The 17,152-nt window shown below is 50.2% G+C and overlaps 1 protein-coding gene across 2 annotated transcripts in view; it reads right to left on the bottom strand.

Annotated features, from left to right (window-relative positions):
* The window catches only part of MINDY4 (MINDY lysine 48 deubiquitinase 4), a 158,354-nt gene that overhangs the window by 11,646 nt on the left and 129,556 nt on the right, over window positions 1-17,152 (bottom strand). Inside the window, exons 15-18 of one of the 2 annotated variants that reach the window (XM_049893531.1) lie at window positions 16,659-16,820; window positions 10,013-10,193; window positions 9,314-9,386; window positions 2,456-5,069 (exon numbers count right to left, since the gene is read on the bottom strand). In XM_049893531.1, the coding sequence (XP_049749488.1) occupies window positions 4,958-5,069; window positions 9,314-9,386; window positions 10,013-10,193; window positions 16,659-16,820 (528 nt within the window). In that variant the 3' untranslated portion in view covers window positions 2,456-4,957. Of the gene's footprint in view, window positions 1-2,455; window positions 5,070-9,313; window positions 9,387-10,012; window positions 10,194-16,658; window positions 16,821-17,152 lie in introns of those variants that run through there. The other variant, XM_049893532.1, reaches the window with a different exon arrangement.

Raw genomic sequence — 17,152 nt, 5'->3', positions numbered from 1 at the left:
AAAGGATAGAATACTCCCACACTCATCCTACGAAGCCAGCATAACCCTGATACCAAAACCAGCTAAAGACACCACAAAAAAAAGAAAATTACACACCAATATCCCTCATGAACTTAGACACAAAAATCCTCAACAAAATTCTAGCCAATAGACTTCAACAACATATCAAAAAAATAATTCACCATGACCAAGTGGGATTCATACCAGGTATGCAGGGATGGTTCAACATTAGAAAAACAATCAGTGTAATCCATCACATAAATAAAACAAAAGACAAGAACAACATGATCTCATGAATTGATGCAGAAAAGACATTTGACAAAGTCCAACACCCATTCATGACGAAAACTCTCGGAAAAATGGGAATAGAAGGGAAATTCCTCAACATAATAAAGAGCATTTATACAAAACCAACAGCCAAAATCATCCTAAATGGAGAGAGTCTGAAAGCATTCCCCTTGAGAATGGGAACAAGACAAGGATGCCCTTTATTCCCACTCTTATCCAACATTGTGCTGGAGGTCCTAGCCAGAGCAATTAGGCTAGAAAAAGAAATAAAGGGCAACCAAATTGGTAAGGAAGAAGTAAAAGCATCTCTATTTGCAGATGACATGATCTTATGCACATAAAACCCTAAAGAATCTACAAGAAAACTACAAAAACTAATAGAAGAGTTCAGCAGAGTATCAGGATACAAGGTAAACATATAAAAATCAGTTGGATTCCTCTACACCAAAAAAGAGAACGCCAAAGAGGAAATCACCAAACCAATAGCATTCACAATAGCCCCCAAGAAGATAAAATAAAAAAAAAAATACTTAGAGATAAATTTAACCAGAGACATAAAAGACCTATACAAAGAAAACTACAAGACACTACTGCAAGAAATGAGACCTGCATTAAGTGGAAAAACATACCTTGCTCATGGATAGGAAGACTCAATATTGTGAAAATATCTATTCTACCCAAACCGATCTACAGAGACAATGCAATCCTGATCCAAATTCCAATGACATTTTTTAATGAGATGGAGAAACATATCACCAGCTTCTTATGGAAACGGAAAAGGCCCCGGATAAGTAAAGAATTACTGAAAAAGAAGAACAAAGTGGGAGGCCTCACAACTACCTGATTTTAGAACCTATTAGACTGCCACAGTCAAAACAGCCTCATACTGGAACAGCAACAGATACATAGACCAATGGAACAGAATTGAGAATGTAGACATAAATTCATCTACCTATGAGCAGCTGATATTTGACAAAGCCCCAAGTTCATTAAATGGGGGAGAGACATTCTCTTTAACAAATGGTGCTGGCATAACTGGCTTTCCATCTGCAAGAAACAAGACCCGTACCTCACACCATGCACAAAAAACGAACTCAAAATGGACCAAAGACCTAAATATAAAATCTAAAATGATAAAGATCCTGGAAGAAAAAATAGGGGCAATGCTAAAAGCCCTAATACATGGCATAAACAATATACGAAACATTACTAACAATGAACAAACACCGTAAGAGAAACTAGATAACTAGGAGCTCCTAAAAATCAAACACTTACGCTCATCGAAAGACTTCACCAAAAGAGTTAGAAGACAACCTACAGACTGGGGAAAAAATTTTGGCTACGAAAATCTGGTCAGTGTCTAAGCTCCAAAATTTACAAGATACTGCAAAACCTCAACAACAAAAACACAAATAACCCAATCAAAAAATGGGTAAAGGGTATGAACATTTTACCAAAGAAGACATTCAGGTGGCTAACAGATACATGAAGAAATGCTCGAGATCATTAGCCATTAAAAACCCAGCACCATTAGAGAACACAAATCAAAACTACAATGAGATACCATCTCACTCCAACAAGGCTGGCATTAATCCAAAAAACATAAAATAATAAATGTTGGAGAGACAGGAACTCTTATACAGTCCTGGTGGGACTGTAAAATGGTACAATCACTTTGGAAATTGATTTGGCACTTCCTTAAAAAGCTAGAAATAGAACTACCATACAATCCAGCAGTCCCATTCCTTGGAATATATCCTAGAGAAATAAGAGCCCTCACATGAATAGATATATGCACACCCATGTTCATTGCAGCACTGTTTACAATAGCAAAAAGATGGAAACAACCAAGGCGCCCGCCAACGGATGAATGGATAAACAATTATGGTATATTCACACAATGGAATACTACACAACGATAAAGAACAACAATGAATCCGTGGAAGATCTCTAACGTGGAGGAATCTGAAATGCACTAGTCTGAGTAAAATTAGTCACAAAAGCACAAAAAAATATTGTATGAGACCACTATTATAAGAACTCAAGAAAAGGCTTAAACACAGAAGAAAACATTCTTTGATGGTTATGAGGGTGGGGAGTAAGGGAGAGGGATATTCACTAATTAGATAGTAAAAAAAAAAAAGAAATTATTCTAGGTGAAGGGAAGGGCAACACACATTACAGGGGAAGTCAGCACAGCTGGACTAAACCAAAAGCTAAGAAGTTTCCTGAATACAACCAAACACTTCGAGGGACAGACTAGCAGGGGCAGAGGTCTGGGGACCATGGTTTCAGGGGACATCTAGGTCAATTGGCATAACAAAGTGTATCAAGAAGATGTTCTGCATCCCACTTTGGTGAGTAGAGTCTGGGGTCTTAAAAGCTAGCAAGCAGGCATCTAAGATGCATCAATTGCCTCAACCTACCTGGAGCAAAAGAGAATGAAGAACACCAAAGACACAAGGAAATCACGAACCCAAGAGACAGAAAGGGTCACATAAGCCAGAGACTACATCAGCCTGAGACGAGCAGAACTAGTTGGTGCTCAGCTACCACCAATGACTGCCCTGCCAGGGAACACAAGAGAGATTCCTGATAGAGCAGGAGAATAGTGGAATGTAGACCTCAAATTCTAGTAAAAAGACCAGACTTAATGGTCTGACTGAGACTGGAGGATCCCCAGAGGTCATGGCCCCCAGACTGTTAGCCCAAAACTAAAACTATTCCTGAAGCCAACTCTTCAGACAAAGACGTAGAATGATACTGGTGATGAGTGTGCTTCTTAGCTCAAATAGACACTTGAGACTAGGTGGGCAGCTCGTATCTGGAGGTGAGATGAGAAGGCAGAGGGGGAGAGGAGCTGGCTGAATGGACACGGGTAACACAGGGTGGAGAGAAAGAGTGTGCTGTCACATTGTAGGGAGATAAACTAGGGTCATATGACAATGTGTGTATAAGTTTTTGTATGAGAAACTGACTTGAATTGTAAACTTTCACTTAGAGCACAATAAAAAAAGATGCCGGATGGAGCCTGCATGAGCAAGGAGAAGAGGCAGCCCTGGTTTTAAAGCCTCTGGGGCTGACTCACACCTGCTTGGTACACATACATCCCAGACTCCTCTGAATCACTTGGAATTTAGAGACTGATAGGCCAGTGTGCAGAGGTTTCTGTTCAGCACCCCAGCCACTCTCAACCACTAGCAGCTCTCTCTTAGCAGAGTGCTTTGGCTATGCTGTGCCCTCCCCTGGAATGGCCATCATTGTCCCCGCCTGCCAGCCTTCAGGACCAGATCCATGAAACCTCCTTGGGGAAGTATTATCTGACTCCTGGTGCCAAGCTCTCCCAGGGTCTGTCTCCCCCACCAGACCTAAGCCCCTCGAGGGCAGAGATGGTTTCACTGGCTCCATCTCCTTTCTGGACTCGAGCTCAGCGCCTGAGTAAGTGTGGGTGCTTGGGAGATGCTGCACAAGAACGCCCCACCCACTTCTCTCCACACCACCACTCCCACTTCTGCACCCTGCTGGGAACCAGTCTTCATTCACACTTTACTCTCCCTTCCTTTGATCCAGGTAGTCACAAAGCCCTGCCCATGGTCCATCTCCAGTGGCTCTTGTCCCTTCCCCACCACCCAACTGTACGGCCTCACTTACCCCGTACATGTCTAGTAGAGCCCCTTACAGCTTCCAAAGGGAAGGGAATGCTTCAGCATTTCTTCTCAGAACCTCACACCAGCTCAGGAAAGGGATCATTATACTCAACTGACAAATGTAGGAACTGAGGCCCAGAGCAAGGCAGACTTTCTGAGGGTCAGTCAACGTGCAGCAGCAGAGCCAGGATTCAGCCGAGACCTCTAAACTTCTGTCCCAGGCTCTTTCCCTGCATCACAGCGTCAGCGTCCTGGGGACCCAACCAAGTCAAAGAAAGACCAGGCAGATGTGTTGTAAGGGCTGAGGGCAGGCGTCAGAAGAGGGGCGGTTGGCATGGATGGTTGGTGTGGTTGGAGCACCCATGGAACCCTCTCTTGGTGGAGGAGCGGAGAAGTGAACAGGACACCTGGGTGTCAGCAGAGGCACAAAACCGGAACAACCCCTCAGGCAGGGGGTATCTCGGAGGGAAGTGGGTGCTCAGCTCCAGCCCCTCGGCGGCCCCGGTCCCAGCTGGAATTATATTTTCAATTTCTCATCTGCACCTCCAAACAGAAACATCTGTGCCCCAGCCCCAGGGCCCGGTTATGAGTTCTTTCCTCTTTTCTCTGGACTGTTGACAACTGTCTCATTCTTTCTCACTCCAGTGAGGTTGGAAGCTTGAGAGAGGTTACTGAGTGTCTTGTTTGGAAATGTCCATAAATGAGTGTGTTTTTGCTGAGACGCTGAGGGAATCGCAGGGAGGGCAGGCAGGGGACAGACGCTGCATTCCTGACACAAGCAAAGGTAAGGGGAGACTCTCTGAGGCCGAGACATGCGTCACACCATGAGCAGAGGTGGCATGGGGATCCAAGCATGGTTCACATTAGGATGCTCTTCTACGAAGGCAACACCAGCAGTCTGATCTTGTGCAACATCACCGTGGCAACGAGGCCAGGCGGCAGGAAGTCACAGTGCCCGCTCGGTGACCTTCCACTGAGTGAGATAGCAAGGGCCTCCACTCAGTCCCTGCCTGGTTCGTGACTCAAGATGTGGCCTGGGGCACCAGCCTCCACTTTGGAGACCTCGGTTTCCTGGTCTGTGAAAGGAAGGGCTCTGCTGGGTGGGAAGTTCCTGCATGGTGCAAGCAGTTAACACTGTGAACCAAAAGGTTAGCAGTTTGAGTCTATCCAGGGGCACTTTGGAAGAAAGGCATCCAGAAAATCAGCCACTGAAAATCTATGGAGCACAGTTCTACTCTGACAGCACAGGGTCATCGTGAGTTGGAGTTGACTTGACAGCAACTGGTTATGCCAGGTGGGGTCTAAGGGTCTTTCTGTGGATCCAACTGAGTTGCCAGATGGCCGTGTATGTGGTGTGTTGTGTGCTGGGGCAGGCTGAGGGATGGGGCTCTTACAGGGCAGCTGGGCTGGGTTTGAAGGTGGGCGGTGTGTCCTCCCCTGGCTTAACCTGACTTCTATCAGACTGTGAACTCTTGAGGGCAGGAACCAAGTCTTATTCAGCTATTTCTTCCATGGGTCCCAGCCCTGGGGTTCCATGAGAGTTGAGTGGTGGGAGGGATCCCCCACCTGCCCACCTAGGTTGGTCTCTCCTGTACCCTACTCCCGCCAGCAAGATCAACCAGGTAGCCATGAGTGCCCAGCTGAGTTTGAGGAGGTGCTTGGGATTCCACTCTGGCCTTTAATGACTACGTGAATGCAGGCCGTGGCACCCGTGTACCCCCTGCCTGCCCAGGTGGGACTTCCTAACGGGCAGCAGAACTTGTCCCCCAAGGGGTCAGTGACTTCACTGGCCCTGGAGGCCACTTTCCCTTTGAGCTGCTTGAGAATTTGGGATGAAAACAAAACGCAAAGCCTTTGTAATCCAACCCCTCAGAATGGGATTCCAGGAGGCTGGGATGCTGTTTCCCATTACAGTGGTATGTTATTTGATGGATACCAGAGGGGGCAAAGCAACTTTCCCACTATTCGCTCATACCGTTGGCTTTTCCCAGAATAATGCTGGGGAACGTATCACCATGTGAATTATCCAGGGAGACCCAGCATAACAGGACAAGTAATGGAAGTAGGACAGGCAGACAGCTGGCAGGTGTCAGGTAAGTCCTAGCAGGAGGATGGACCATTCACACCTGGCAGTGAGGGACAGCCCCTGGAGCCAAGAAGACAGTAGCCCTGGTCTGGTACCTTACTACTGGCTAGAAGCTGGGGGAATCTGTCCCTTACTCAATACCTGACTCTCACAAGACAGTGGGGTAGACACTACCCTCACAAGTCACTAGAGCCAACCAACCAACTGACCCAGTTGTGGTTGAGTAAATTCCAAGTCATGGCAACCCCATGTATTACACAGTGGAATTGCTTCATAGGGTCTTCAATTGCTGTGATCTTTTTTGGAAGTAGATTGCCAGGCCTTTCTCCCCAGGCACCTACGGGTAGATTTGAACCACCAACCTTTTGGTTCGTAGCTGAGCACTTAACTGTTTGTGCCACCCAGCAGTCCTCAAAGTTTGTTCCTTGGACCAGCAGCATTAGTGTCACCTGGGAACTTAGTGGAAATGAAAATTATCACCCCTCCTCTAGACCCATTGAATTGGAAACCCTGGGGTGGGGACCAGAGATGTTTCAGCATGTTCTCCAGGTGGTTCTGATGCAGGCTAAGGTTTGAGCCACTGCTCTTGGGCAAATATTTCCAACAGTGAGCCATAAAGGATAAGGGGGTGCCAAAATATTAATCCCCTCAGCATCAGGGGGCTTCGTGGGGTCCCCAGGCCAGTTGTCCCTAACTGTGCGCTGCACAATGTGATAATTTTCTCTCTGTCAAAGAGTTGGGAAACACTGGTCAGGGAGATGCTCAGTCTTGCCCAAGCTCACATGTAGTGATGCTCAAGTTCAAACTACCTGCCCAGGCTGAGGGCTCACTTCTGACACAGGTAGCTTCTCCAACTTCCCACGTCACTTCACCATCACCTGCTAGCAGGTGACCATGGGGAAAAACACAGAATTCTTGTCTTCCATGCAGGAGACCTGGGTTCAGTTCCAGGCTAATGCTCAAGAGCAGCCACCACCTGTCTGTCAGTGGAGGCTTGCCTATTGTTATGATGCTGAACAGGTTTGAGTGGAGCTTCCAGACTTAAGACAGACTAGGAAGAAAGGCCTGAGGATCTGCTTCCAAAAACCAGCCAGTGAAAACCCTATGAATCCCAACAGTCTTATCCCATTGTATGTAGGGTCACCATGAGTCCAGGGCCAACTCAACAGCAGATTACAACAACAGGTCCTTAGGGAAAGGAGCAGGGAGAGGATCTTGGGCCTTTATTCACACTTGGATGTCTCTGGATGAGTTCGCTGTCACACCAGCTCTGGGCAAGTGGGACAGGCCAGATACCCAAGTCATCCTCAAGGAATTGTCAATTAGGGCTAACCCCAAGAAGTCCACTCCCCTGGGCCCATGCTGGGAGGTGTGTGGATGAGTCACATGACAGATGGTTCTTGCTGATGCTTGGGGACAGAGGAGTCACTCCAGAGGGGCAATTGGAGAAGTTCAGGGGCAAGGGTAGATTAACCAGTAAGAAAGGTACACAAGGGTTTATATTAAACAACATATGCACAGGCTTACTTGTGTTTACTTTCTAGTCTGTACTGCACAATTTCATATGGGTTTCACCACATCTTTGATCATATAAATCAGGGGTGGTGGGCCTCCCACCAAGAGATAGTTACCATACAGAGATAGATAGAGGGGCCCGAGGTGGCGGTCCAGAGCTCTGCTCAGCTGGTCCATTGTAGGGCGGCCTGCAGGAAGGACGCCCTCGCCTCCCATGCTCTCCTGCGGTCAGGCCAAGGCCAGTGTCCTGTCCTTTCCTCATTGCTGCGCCTTCTCTCATCACATTGAATGAGTGGCCCTTTGTACATGAAAGGAGAGCGACCCACACATGTGGCCTTAATCCTGCCGATGAAAGAAGTGTGGGCACGTGACCCTGCAAGAATGCTTTGTGCCTGGGCAGGGGCGGTCCACGGATGGATGAGCAAGTGCATGGCTGTAGTCAAAACGTCCTGGCAGCTCCTCCTATTTCCCCTTCCTGCTTTTTCCACGATGCACATGGAGTTCTAGTTCTCTCTGCTGTCCCATTCAAGGGCTCAGTTGTCTTTGGGCAGGTGGCAATGCTGGGCTCCAGGAGAGCATCCAGCCCATGGGCTGCCCTGGATCTCAGGCAGTCAGTGGCTCAGGACTTTGATCATAGTCCACGGCCCCCACCGAAGCCCCCAACCATTCCACAAACAGGAAAATGGAGATGAGCCTGGGGCCACACTCAACGACACACAGCTGAGACAATAACAACAAGAGCTAACCTTCGCATAGTACACAGTAATGTCCAGGCACTCCCCTAAGTACATTTAACCCTGACGACAACCCTGGGAGCTAGCTACTATCATTATCCCCATTTTACAGATGAAAAGGTGAGGAACAGAGGTGAAGTCCAACGGCTAACAGCCAGAAAGTGGCAGAGCAAGGACTTGAATCGGAAGCCCGGCTCCAGGACTCCTGCTAGTGACCACTACAAGTTCTGCTGTTTCCACAGAAGAAGGGACTAGAATCCAGGTCTCCCACCTCCCAGGACTATTCCTCCCACTGCACCATGAGGCCTCCAAGTCACTACCCAAAAGGCTTTGTGAGGGGCCTGCCTGAGCTGGGGTTTCCTGGTAGCGACACCCACACCGGCCCTCCAGAAGTATGGCCCAGCCCCTGGTCTGGTCAGTGACCACAGTGGACTCTGGCCTGTGATTCACCCTCCCTGCTAAGTACAAAGGGGCTGGACTAGAGAAGCCAAGGGCCCCTACCCTGCCTGTGAGGCCCTGGGGCACCTCTGCTCAGCGTGACTAGCACTTCAACCTGTACCAGAAGACGGGCTGAGGCAGCCTCCTCCCACCTTCTCCCCCTTACAGAGGTGCTGCCGTTCCAGCCACCTGGAGCTGCACCCCAGGCCACCCCATCTTCACTCCTGCTCAAGCCTCACCACACATCCACCCCCACCAACGAATGTACCTGTCCTTCCACCTTTGGGCCTAACAGCACTCTCCACCTCTGGTGGCTGCCACCTCGGAAGAGGAGGGGCCTCCTGCAGCACCCAATTACTCCCACCCCCTCAGAAGCTCTGTTAGCCCCCCAAGTTACACATGACCACAGAATTGTATATACATATGTTTTTGGTTTATGTATAAGCCCCAGCACTGCATCCGTGCACTTTGTGGGTCTTGCCTTACCACACCACCCTGACTTGGCACAGCCCAGAGGGTTGTCCTCCTTCCTGCAGCCCGAGCACCCCCACCCCACCTCTGGCTGCTCAGGGTGAGGTTTGCAAACCAGAGACAGCCTGACTCACTTGGTCCTGATGCAAAGCTCGAGGGGTGGAACAAGGTCATTGTCTCTGTCTTCAGGGACAGTCTGTGTAGTATCTGGAAGCAGGAGACAGAGTGAGGCACGCACACAGGTCAGCCAGGGAGCCTAGTCACATAAACTTCTCCGTACCCTGCACTCGCCCTGTGTCAGCATAGGCAGAGCCCCCAATTCCTGGGATCCTTGTCTTCTGGTACCCGTCTCCTCTCCTCCATCCCCATGGGCTCTACCTCATCCCAGGCCCTTCACTTCTCACCTAGATGACCACAACATCATCTTCATTGATCCCCACCTCCAGGCTCTACCCCACCCCCAGAGCCCCCTTCAGCTACCCGAACAGTCTAGGGTACATCTGATCCCATCACTCCCCCGGCTCCAAAACCTTCCATGGCTCCCCAGTACCTGAAGAATAAAATCCTAACTTTTCAGCATGGTCTTCGGGTTCTTCCCCATGTAGTTTCAACTTTACCTTACACCCTGAATTCCATCAGTTTCTCAATGCCCAGCTCCGCCCTGCCCCCTTCCAGGGGGACCCTGCTAGCATTTGCCCTCTGCTCCCCCAGCCCTGACACTGGAGTCTGTGTTTTTCTCTGACTGCCCCAAGCAGGTGTGCTAGGACCGGTTTTCCTGAGCAGGCTGGAGGCTCCCCAGGACAGGCACTGGAGGAGGGAGGAGAGACACCTACCAATGGTCAGCCGGATCTGGTCCTGCTGGTTGGCCAGCCCGTCGTAGTAGTACAGGTCAAAGAGCCGCTCAGTCCTCCAGTTCCGAAGGAGCTCCAGCTGCAGGCCAAAAAGGACACTGAAGTGGCTCTCGCTGCACACCACCCAGATGGGGAACCTCGGGGTCTTCAGGAAGCAGCCGACCTGCAACGAATGAAAGGTGTGGACAGGGATGCCAGATGTCATGTGCCATCCCTGGGGAAAAGGGCCAGGCACCCTCTGTCCAACCAAAGCAACGATGCCCTCAGAGAGGCACAGCCTGTGTGCAATGCAGGGGAACTCTTGTGCTGTTCACAGACATAGGCTTGTATCCCAGAGCTGTCCCTGCCACTGCACACAGGGCTTTGATGCACAGACAGTGGGACAGAGATGTCCCGGCCTGAAATCCAGTGTAACCCTGCCCTTCATCTCCCCATTCAGCTGGTACCCAGGGATGCCTGTGCTGCCACAGAAAGCTCCCTCACACTCACTTGTCCTCCCCAGGTCTGCTCACCCTCCCGCTCACCTGAACCATGACATCGACCTCCTGACCAGTCCTTCCCATTTCCTGCTCTCCCCATCCACCCAGCCACCTGGAACCTCTCCCCAGTCCTCAAACGAATGCCAACACTGGAGCCTCTGTGCCCTTGAGTTTGCCATCCACTGGTCTAGAGCACTGTCACACTTCTCCTCCTCTTTGAGATCCTGCATCGTCCCAAATTACCCAACTTGCAAGCACAAATCATGTCCTCCTTCCAGCTCCCAGGGGCACATCACTCTCTACCACCCTACCTCTCTCACAGTGCATCATTCTGCCTCATGATGACAACTTTACCTGCATATTGTACGTGAGATTATAGCCTCAGCACCAAGAGTAGGGTGGATACATAAATGTTTGAGGAATGAAGGTGCTTGTGGATAAAGCGGAACTTGACCTAGAACTGCACATTGAAGTACAGGTAAAACTTGGAGCCAGAGGGAGAAGGTAGGAAGGCCTCAGGGTGAGCAGTCTGTGGGTGATGCCAGGAAGGAATGTCTAGGGAAGTTCAGGGGATAGTGCGACACACAGGCAAAGGAGCAAGGGGGGATGGGGCCAAGGAAATACCAGCAAAAGGAGTCTGAGCTCTCGTCTGTAGGTGACAAGGGATTCCTTTGGAAAACTCCAACCAGGGGTATTCCATGGTAAAAGGGTGCTTGGAAAGATGGATACAATGGAATAAGCAGCAGGACTATAAGTGTGTCACTAGCGTTTCCAGCTTGGGCCGCAATAGGGAGAGAAGTGGGCAGCACCCCCTGTGAGCCCCCTGCTCAGAAGCTTGGCTAGGCCCGGCCTGCCCTCTGCACCTTTCTGCCACCCGCGACACCCTGGACAGTGCCTCTCCCTACCCCAGGCCCTGTTTTATTCAGCTATGTACATGCTGTGGGCCAGGCTGATTCCCAGCCTAATCCCCACCAGCCCCAGTGAGATGCTTGCATGCTCAGGTATTTGCAGCCGCAGCCTGTGGATTAAGGAAAGAATGGGAATTATTTTTCCAGTGGGGAGAAGGGCATACTTTTTCTGCAGCCCATCACAGAAGAGTGGCCGGCACTCTTCCCCGGGCCCCTCGAAGCCCGCATCAAGCTCTCTCTGGGCTGGGGAGGATTCAGACAGAGGGCCAGAAGAGCCTGAAAGCTGCCTCATCCACAGGGGGGGTGTACGAGGATGTTCTTTACAATGTGCTAATCATTATTGTCCATGTGTCCCCTCTCTGTCATCACCATGCCCTGGGCAGCAGGGCTGGCAGGTCGGCAGCCCTGTGTGACCGTCAGGGGTGTAACAAGGGTAAGGAGCACACAGGGGCAATCTCTAAATTGCCCCACCCCCACCTCCACCAATTTCAAGGTGAATAGATGTCGATAGCGGCTATGCTTCAGCAGAAACACCTTATCCCCTCTTGTCCAGCTGCCTCAGCTGAGGCACCTTTCATATTTGTGGCGCCTCAGAATGACATTCTGCACCTTGTCTGATGCCCCCTTGGACTTGCGCCCAGGGGTAAGTGCCCCCACCTGCCACCTCCGCCCCTACGCCTCTGGTGACTTGGCCAAGTCCTGTGCCCTCTCTGGTCCTGGCTTTTCCCATCGTAGCATGAAGGACTGAGCTCCATCTCCAGCAACCCTTGAAGCAATGGAGAAGCCTGAAAACGTGACTGCACAGCTTGCTCCTCAGTGGGATGTGGGGGAATTAGATGCCTTAAAGGACGTGGCTGGACGTGCCCAAGCTCCACTGCAAACTTGGCATCCATTCTGTGCTCACAAGAGGCTTTTCTGGTGAGGGCATCGCCTGGAACAAGGAGCCTTCGATATTGGAGACCCAGGGCTCATTCACTGCAGGAAAAAGAGCCCTGAAGCCAAGCAGAGAGCAGGCATTTGCATAATCAGCCAGCCTGAATTTTCCAGCAGAGGAACCAAAGGGCAGCTTGCCATCTATACAACAGTCAAAAGATTAAGGGCAAACAAGCTGCCCAGAGAGTTTATAAATGAGTTTTCTCATCTAGGAGCCCCCTTCCAAGTGGATGACATTTTCCAAAGATGGAATTTACTTCCATTGGGTTCTCCAGTAGGTGACCAAAGGCCTGGGGCGGGGAGGGGTACCTTTCCTCCAGCACAATCTGAGGCACCTTCTCCTGGTGGGTGACCTTACAGCACAATTAGGGACCAACTTTTAAATGGTGATTCTTAATCTCCCGGCAGGGGAGCCTGTGAAGGCCCCAAAGCCATCCATGGACTGACTGCCAGATTAAAAAAAAAAAAAAACAGATGCTGTCAAGTAGACTCTGACTCATGGTGACCCCATGTACGTCAGAGTAGAACTGTACTCCACGGATTTTCAAAGGCTGAATTTTTAGACGTAGGTTGCCAGGCCTTTCTTCCAAGGTGCCTTGGGGTAAACTCAAACCTCCAACCTTTCATTTAGCAACTGAGCGTGTTAACCATTTGAATCACCAAGAGACACTGCCAGGTTTGAAGCCTCAATTTAAAAGAATCAACCCCTGATGACTGGCAGAGTTACAGTCTGTCATCTCTGAGGACAGCATCTTTCAACCATTCAAACACCAATAAATCATTCAACATGATTTATCCTTGTATCCCAGGCACCATGCTGGGCACTGGGGATACAGCAGTGAAGAAAACAAGAACAGTTACCAGGTTAGTGGGGAAGACAGATAGTAATCAAACAATCCCGCAAATACCTATGCATTACACTTCACTGAACGTAAGGTGCCATCGGGTTCAACACTATTTTTGGTATCACTAAGAAAGCTGCCAATTCAAGCCTGACCCACCATCGACTACAACATCATGCAGATGGCAACATCTGAAAATGGATAGAGGCGATGGTTGTACGACATGATGAATGTAATTAATGTCACTGTATTATTTGTGTAGAAGATGTTGAAATGGCAAATGTTTTGTTATATATATATATATGTGTGTGTAAACTTTCTATTATGATATATAATAATTTTTTTAATGCCTCAGAAATGTTGAAATGTGAAGAAAATTTGCATCTTAAAAACAATGAAATGTGGTAGTGGTACTTAAAATCATGAAGAGGCTATGAAGGAAAAAATTAAGATATAATGATTGAGAATGACAAGGTGGGCACGAGAAGAGGCCTCCCTATTTAGATAGCACAGTTGGGACAGGAAACGACCCTCTTCGGAAGTAGCATTTATGCCAAACCTTGAAGGGAGGGAAAAGCACCTCAGGTGGAGGGTACAGCAAAGGCCCAGGGGTGGGCAAGAACCTGAGAGAAGACGAGTAGGGTTGATGCCCAGGGTTGGACAGGGGGAGTGGCATGAGGTAAGGGGACAGAGGAGAGCAGGGAAAGGTGTTGGAGTGCCTGTAGGTTGGAGGAAGAGTTTGGATTTTCGTCTCAGAGGATGTGAAAACCACTGAAGGGTATTAAGCAAAGGAAAGAAGTGACCTGGCCTATGTTTTTACAGATCTCACAGGCTGGGGTAAAGACATAGGATTAAGGCGGTGAGGACAGAAGCCAGAGACCAGTGACACCGTTGGCTTGGACCAGGGTGAACGTGTTAGGCTTGAGAAACCATTCAGGGTGGAAGCCAAGTGCCTACTGATGGGTCAGGTATGCTCCTGGTTTGAGTGGCTGGGTAGACAGGGCCATTGCCTGAGCTGGGGAAAATGGAGGAGAAGCAGAGAAGAGGATGGAATGTTCAGAACCCTCACTGCCAAGCTCAGCCTTCCCACGGGTCCCTTCAGGAAGGCAGCAGTGAGCACGCCCCGCAGGCCATGGGGGAAGTGTAGAAATGAAACCCCTGCCCCATCCTGCCCTTCCCGGCCCTGTCAGTCCGCAGCACCACCACCGCAAGCCAGACAGGGCTTGGCCTTCCATCCAGTCCACAACTCAGGCATGAGCTTCACCCAGGGCCAGCTCTGGGGTTGGGGGGAGTGAGGTGGAAGTCAGACGAGCAAGACCAGCCCAGTGGGGGTCAGAGGTCCTACGTAGCCCTGGTGTGGGCAGAAGGCTGGGTACTTACAGCAGGGGCACATTTCTGTGGTCAGAGTTTCCTCTGCTTCCCCCAGGCATACCCCGAGTGTGGGGCATCTGACAAGCTCGCTGACAGGACCTCCCCACCCACCTCCACACACTTAGTGAGAGCCCCCAGCCCAATTCTCAGCCAGGAGCAGTGGAGACAGGCTGTGAGTGAGAGGCAGGCCAGGGATGCCTCCAGGGGGAAGGGAAGCTTAAGCCTTGTAAGAACAGCCCTACTATGGGCGTCTTGCGCTGCCCCGGGGAGGAAACCAGGCCTGGCCAGAGCAAGGCCAGCTATGATTCCAAGTCCAGGCTTGGAAGCTGAACCTTCCTGGGATTCCCTCTCCATCCAGCACAGCTAATCATGTAGGGCCCAAGGACTCAGGAACAGAAGGGATGGCAGGAACAGTTAACAGAGGGGAAAGCCCTTCATCTAAGCTGCCAGGCCCTGCTTGAGCCTTCAGGGGAGAAGGCAGAGGCTGAGGCCTAGCTACAGGGAGCTCACTGAAGAAGAGGCTTCTCAGGCTCCTTTCATAGTAGCAGGCAGAGAAAAGGAACACCTGCTTGCTGCAGGGAGGCAAAACTCCCATTCCTAGATCATCGACAGCAAAAGAAAGTCTACTTGGATTCCTGGAGTCTACCAGGAGGAAGAGATTGTTGTAGGGCCTGAATTTCTTCAGCAGTGACCTTATTCCAAGAGAAGGGTGACCCCCAAATGGTTTTCCCAGCAATTACCTTCAATAGACCAAAGAAAAACAGTTTACTTTTTGACCAACACCCTCAACCCAAGAATGAAACCAGGGCACAGGGTAAGCTTCAGATTCCACTAGCACGGCCAAGGTTATCTCTCTGAATATTTCTGGAGCCCACCCAGGGTCTGATGTTTGGAGCCCTGGTGGTTCTCACCAGCCACGTGGCCACGTTCCTGGGCCTCTTTCAGATACCAGCACATCTGAGAAGGAGCCACTACCATGCTTTTCTATCATAACTCTGCTTTCTGTTCCCTGTGGGGGATCAGTCAGAGAGGGGATCTGGGGATGGGGCCACTTCATTTGGTCCATTATCAGTGGGACAGCGAAATTCCACATGTGGTCATCCAGAAGGGGCTGGGTGAAACTGGGCCCTGGCCTAACATCCCGTTCTCCCCAAACCCTGCAAATCAGTTCACTGGCACTGCTGGCGTGCCCAACTCTGTGCTGGTTCTGGGGATAAACAGTGGATGGGGGAAGCCTGGTCCCAGCCTCCAGGGATCTTTGAAAAGGTGACCACCATGTAAAGGGTCTTGCTCTCCTCACAGGGCAGACCTTTCCATATAATCAACCACAGAACAATAGTTCATAGAAGTCCAGCGTCCTTTGAAGAAGAAGTAAAAACCAAGGCTCAGAGGTTTGGTACAGGTTGGGACAGGAGTTCAAGGTCCCATGCTCCCCTGCCCAGCCCCTCTCAGCACTGCTCACACCCCCAGAGGATCAGTCATCCTACATCCGCCCAGCTTCACCTGGGGGCCCTTCCTTCCAAGACCCTGACTACAGCAAGAGAAGAGGTGGAGGGAATGACACTGTAGCCAACAGACCAAGTGGGGCCTAGGACCCCACATTCCCTGTCCCTGGAGAAGACCCCCTTCCCCAACACACACACTCACACACACAGATACAGACTCACATATTCTCACATACACACTAACACATACACACACTCACATGTTCTCACACACATACCTGCTCACACACACACACACACTCACACACACATACGTACACACACTCACAGGCACACTCACACACACTAACACATGGCAGTTGCAGCCACTCTGGCAATTGTATTACAAATCCCTGAAAGCCCCTTTTTAAACAACCTTTTCCAGAACGTGGTATCAGCTGGCCTGGGTCTGAATTAGGTGCCCACAAGGAATGGAACTGAAGCTGTTCTTATTCCCAAACCCTCTGTGATTCAGACTGGGCTCAAGTTCTGCCCGGCTCTGGGAACTTAAACTTTCCACCCCCTTGCCCTCACACACACATCCTTCCCTCTTCTCATTGGCCCTAGGGAGCCAGGCCCCTGGTTTTTGGAGAACGTGAGTGTCTGGGTACCTGGCACACATTATAGTGCTCAAAGAGAGATAAGAAGCCCACATCACTGCGTGCACCAATGCCTTTGAGAAGCGTGATGTTCCCATTCCCAGAATCCAGCTCAACCACGTCGTTGAAAACATTGGACACAGCTTTCCCGGTCAGGAGCAGATTGACAAGTTCCTGTTGATGAGAGAAAGTAGAAAAGCCTCAAGATCAGCTACTAAAAGTGTGGTGGTGCGGGGGAGGGAGGCTGGGAACAAGAAAGAAAAAGGGTGGAGAAGGAAGGAAAGCAAGGTTAATATCAGAGGAGGCTGTGACCTCAACTTCCCCACCAGCCCTGAGGGAAGAGCTGCCAGTGTTTCTCACAGAAGCTGCTCTAGGAGCTCACCAGTCTTTATTCAGCAAGCATGAACGGCATCAGCTGTGCACAGGACCCTGTACTAAGTTCTGAGGGAGGGTAACACGTGGCTCTAACGCTGAGTGCCCAGGTCTGGGGTAGGGGAGCAGGCCTG

Source organism: Elephas maximus, chromosome 8, assembly GCF_024166365.1.
Source record: "Elephas maximus indicus isolate mEleMax1 chromosome 8, mEleMax1 primary haplotype, whole genome shotgun sequence".
NCBI classification, from domain to species: Eukaryota; Metazoa; Chordata; class Mammalia; order Proboscidea; family Elephantidae; genus Elephas; species Elephas maximus.
This window is presented reverse-complemented; position numbering and strand designations above follow the sequence as displayed.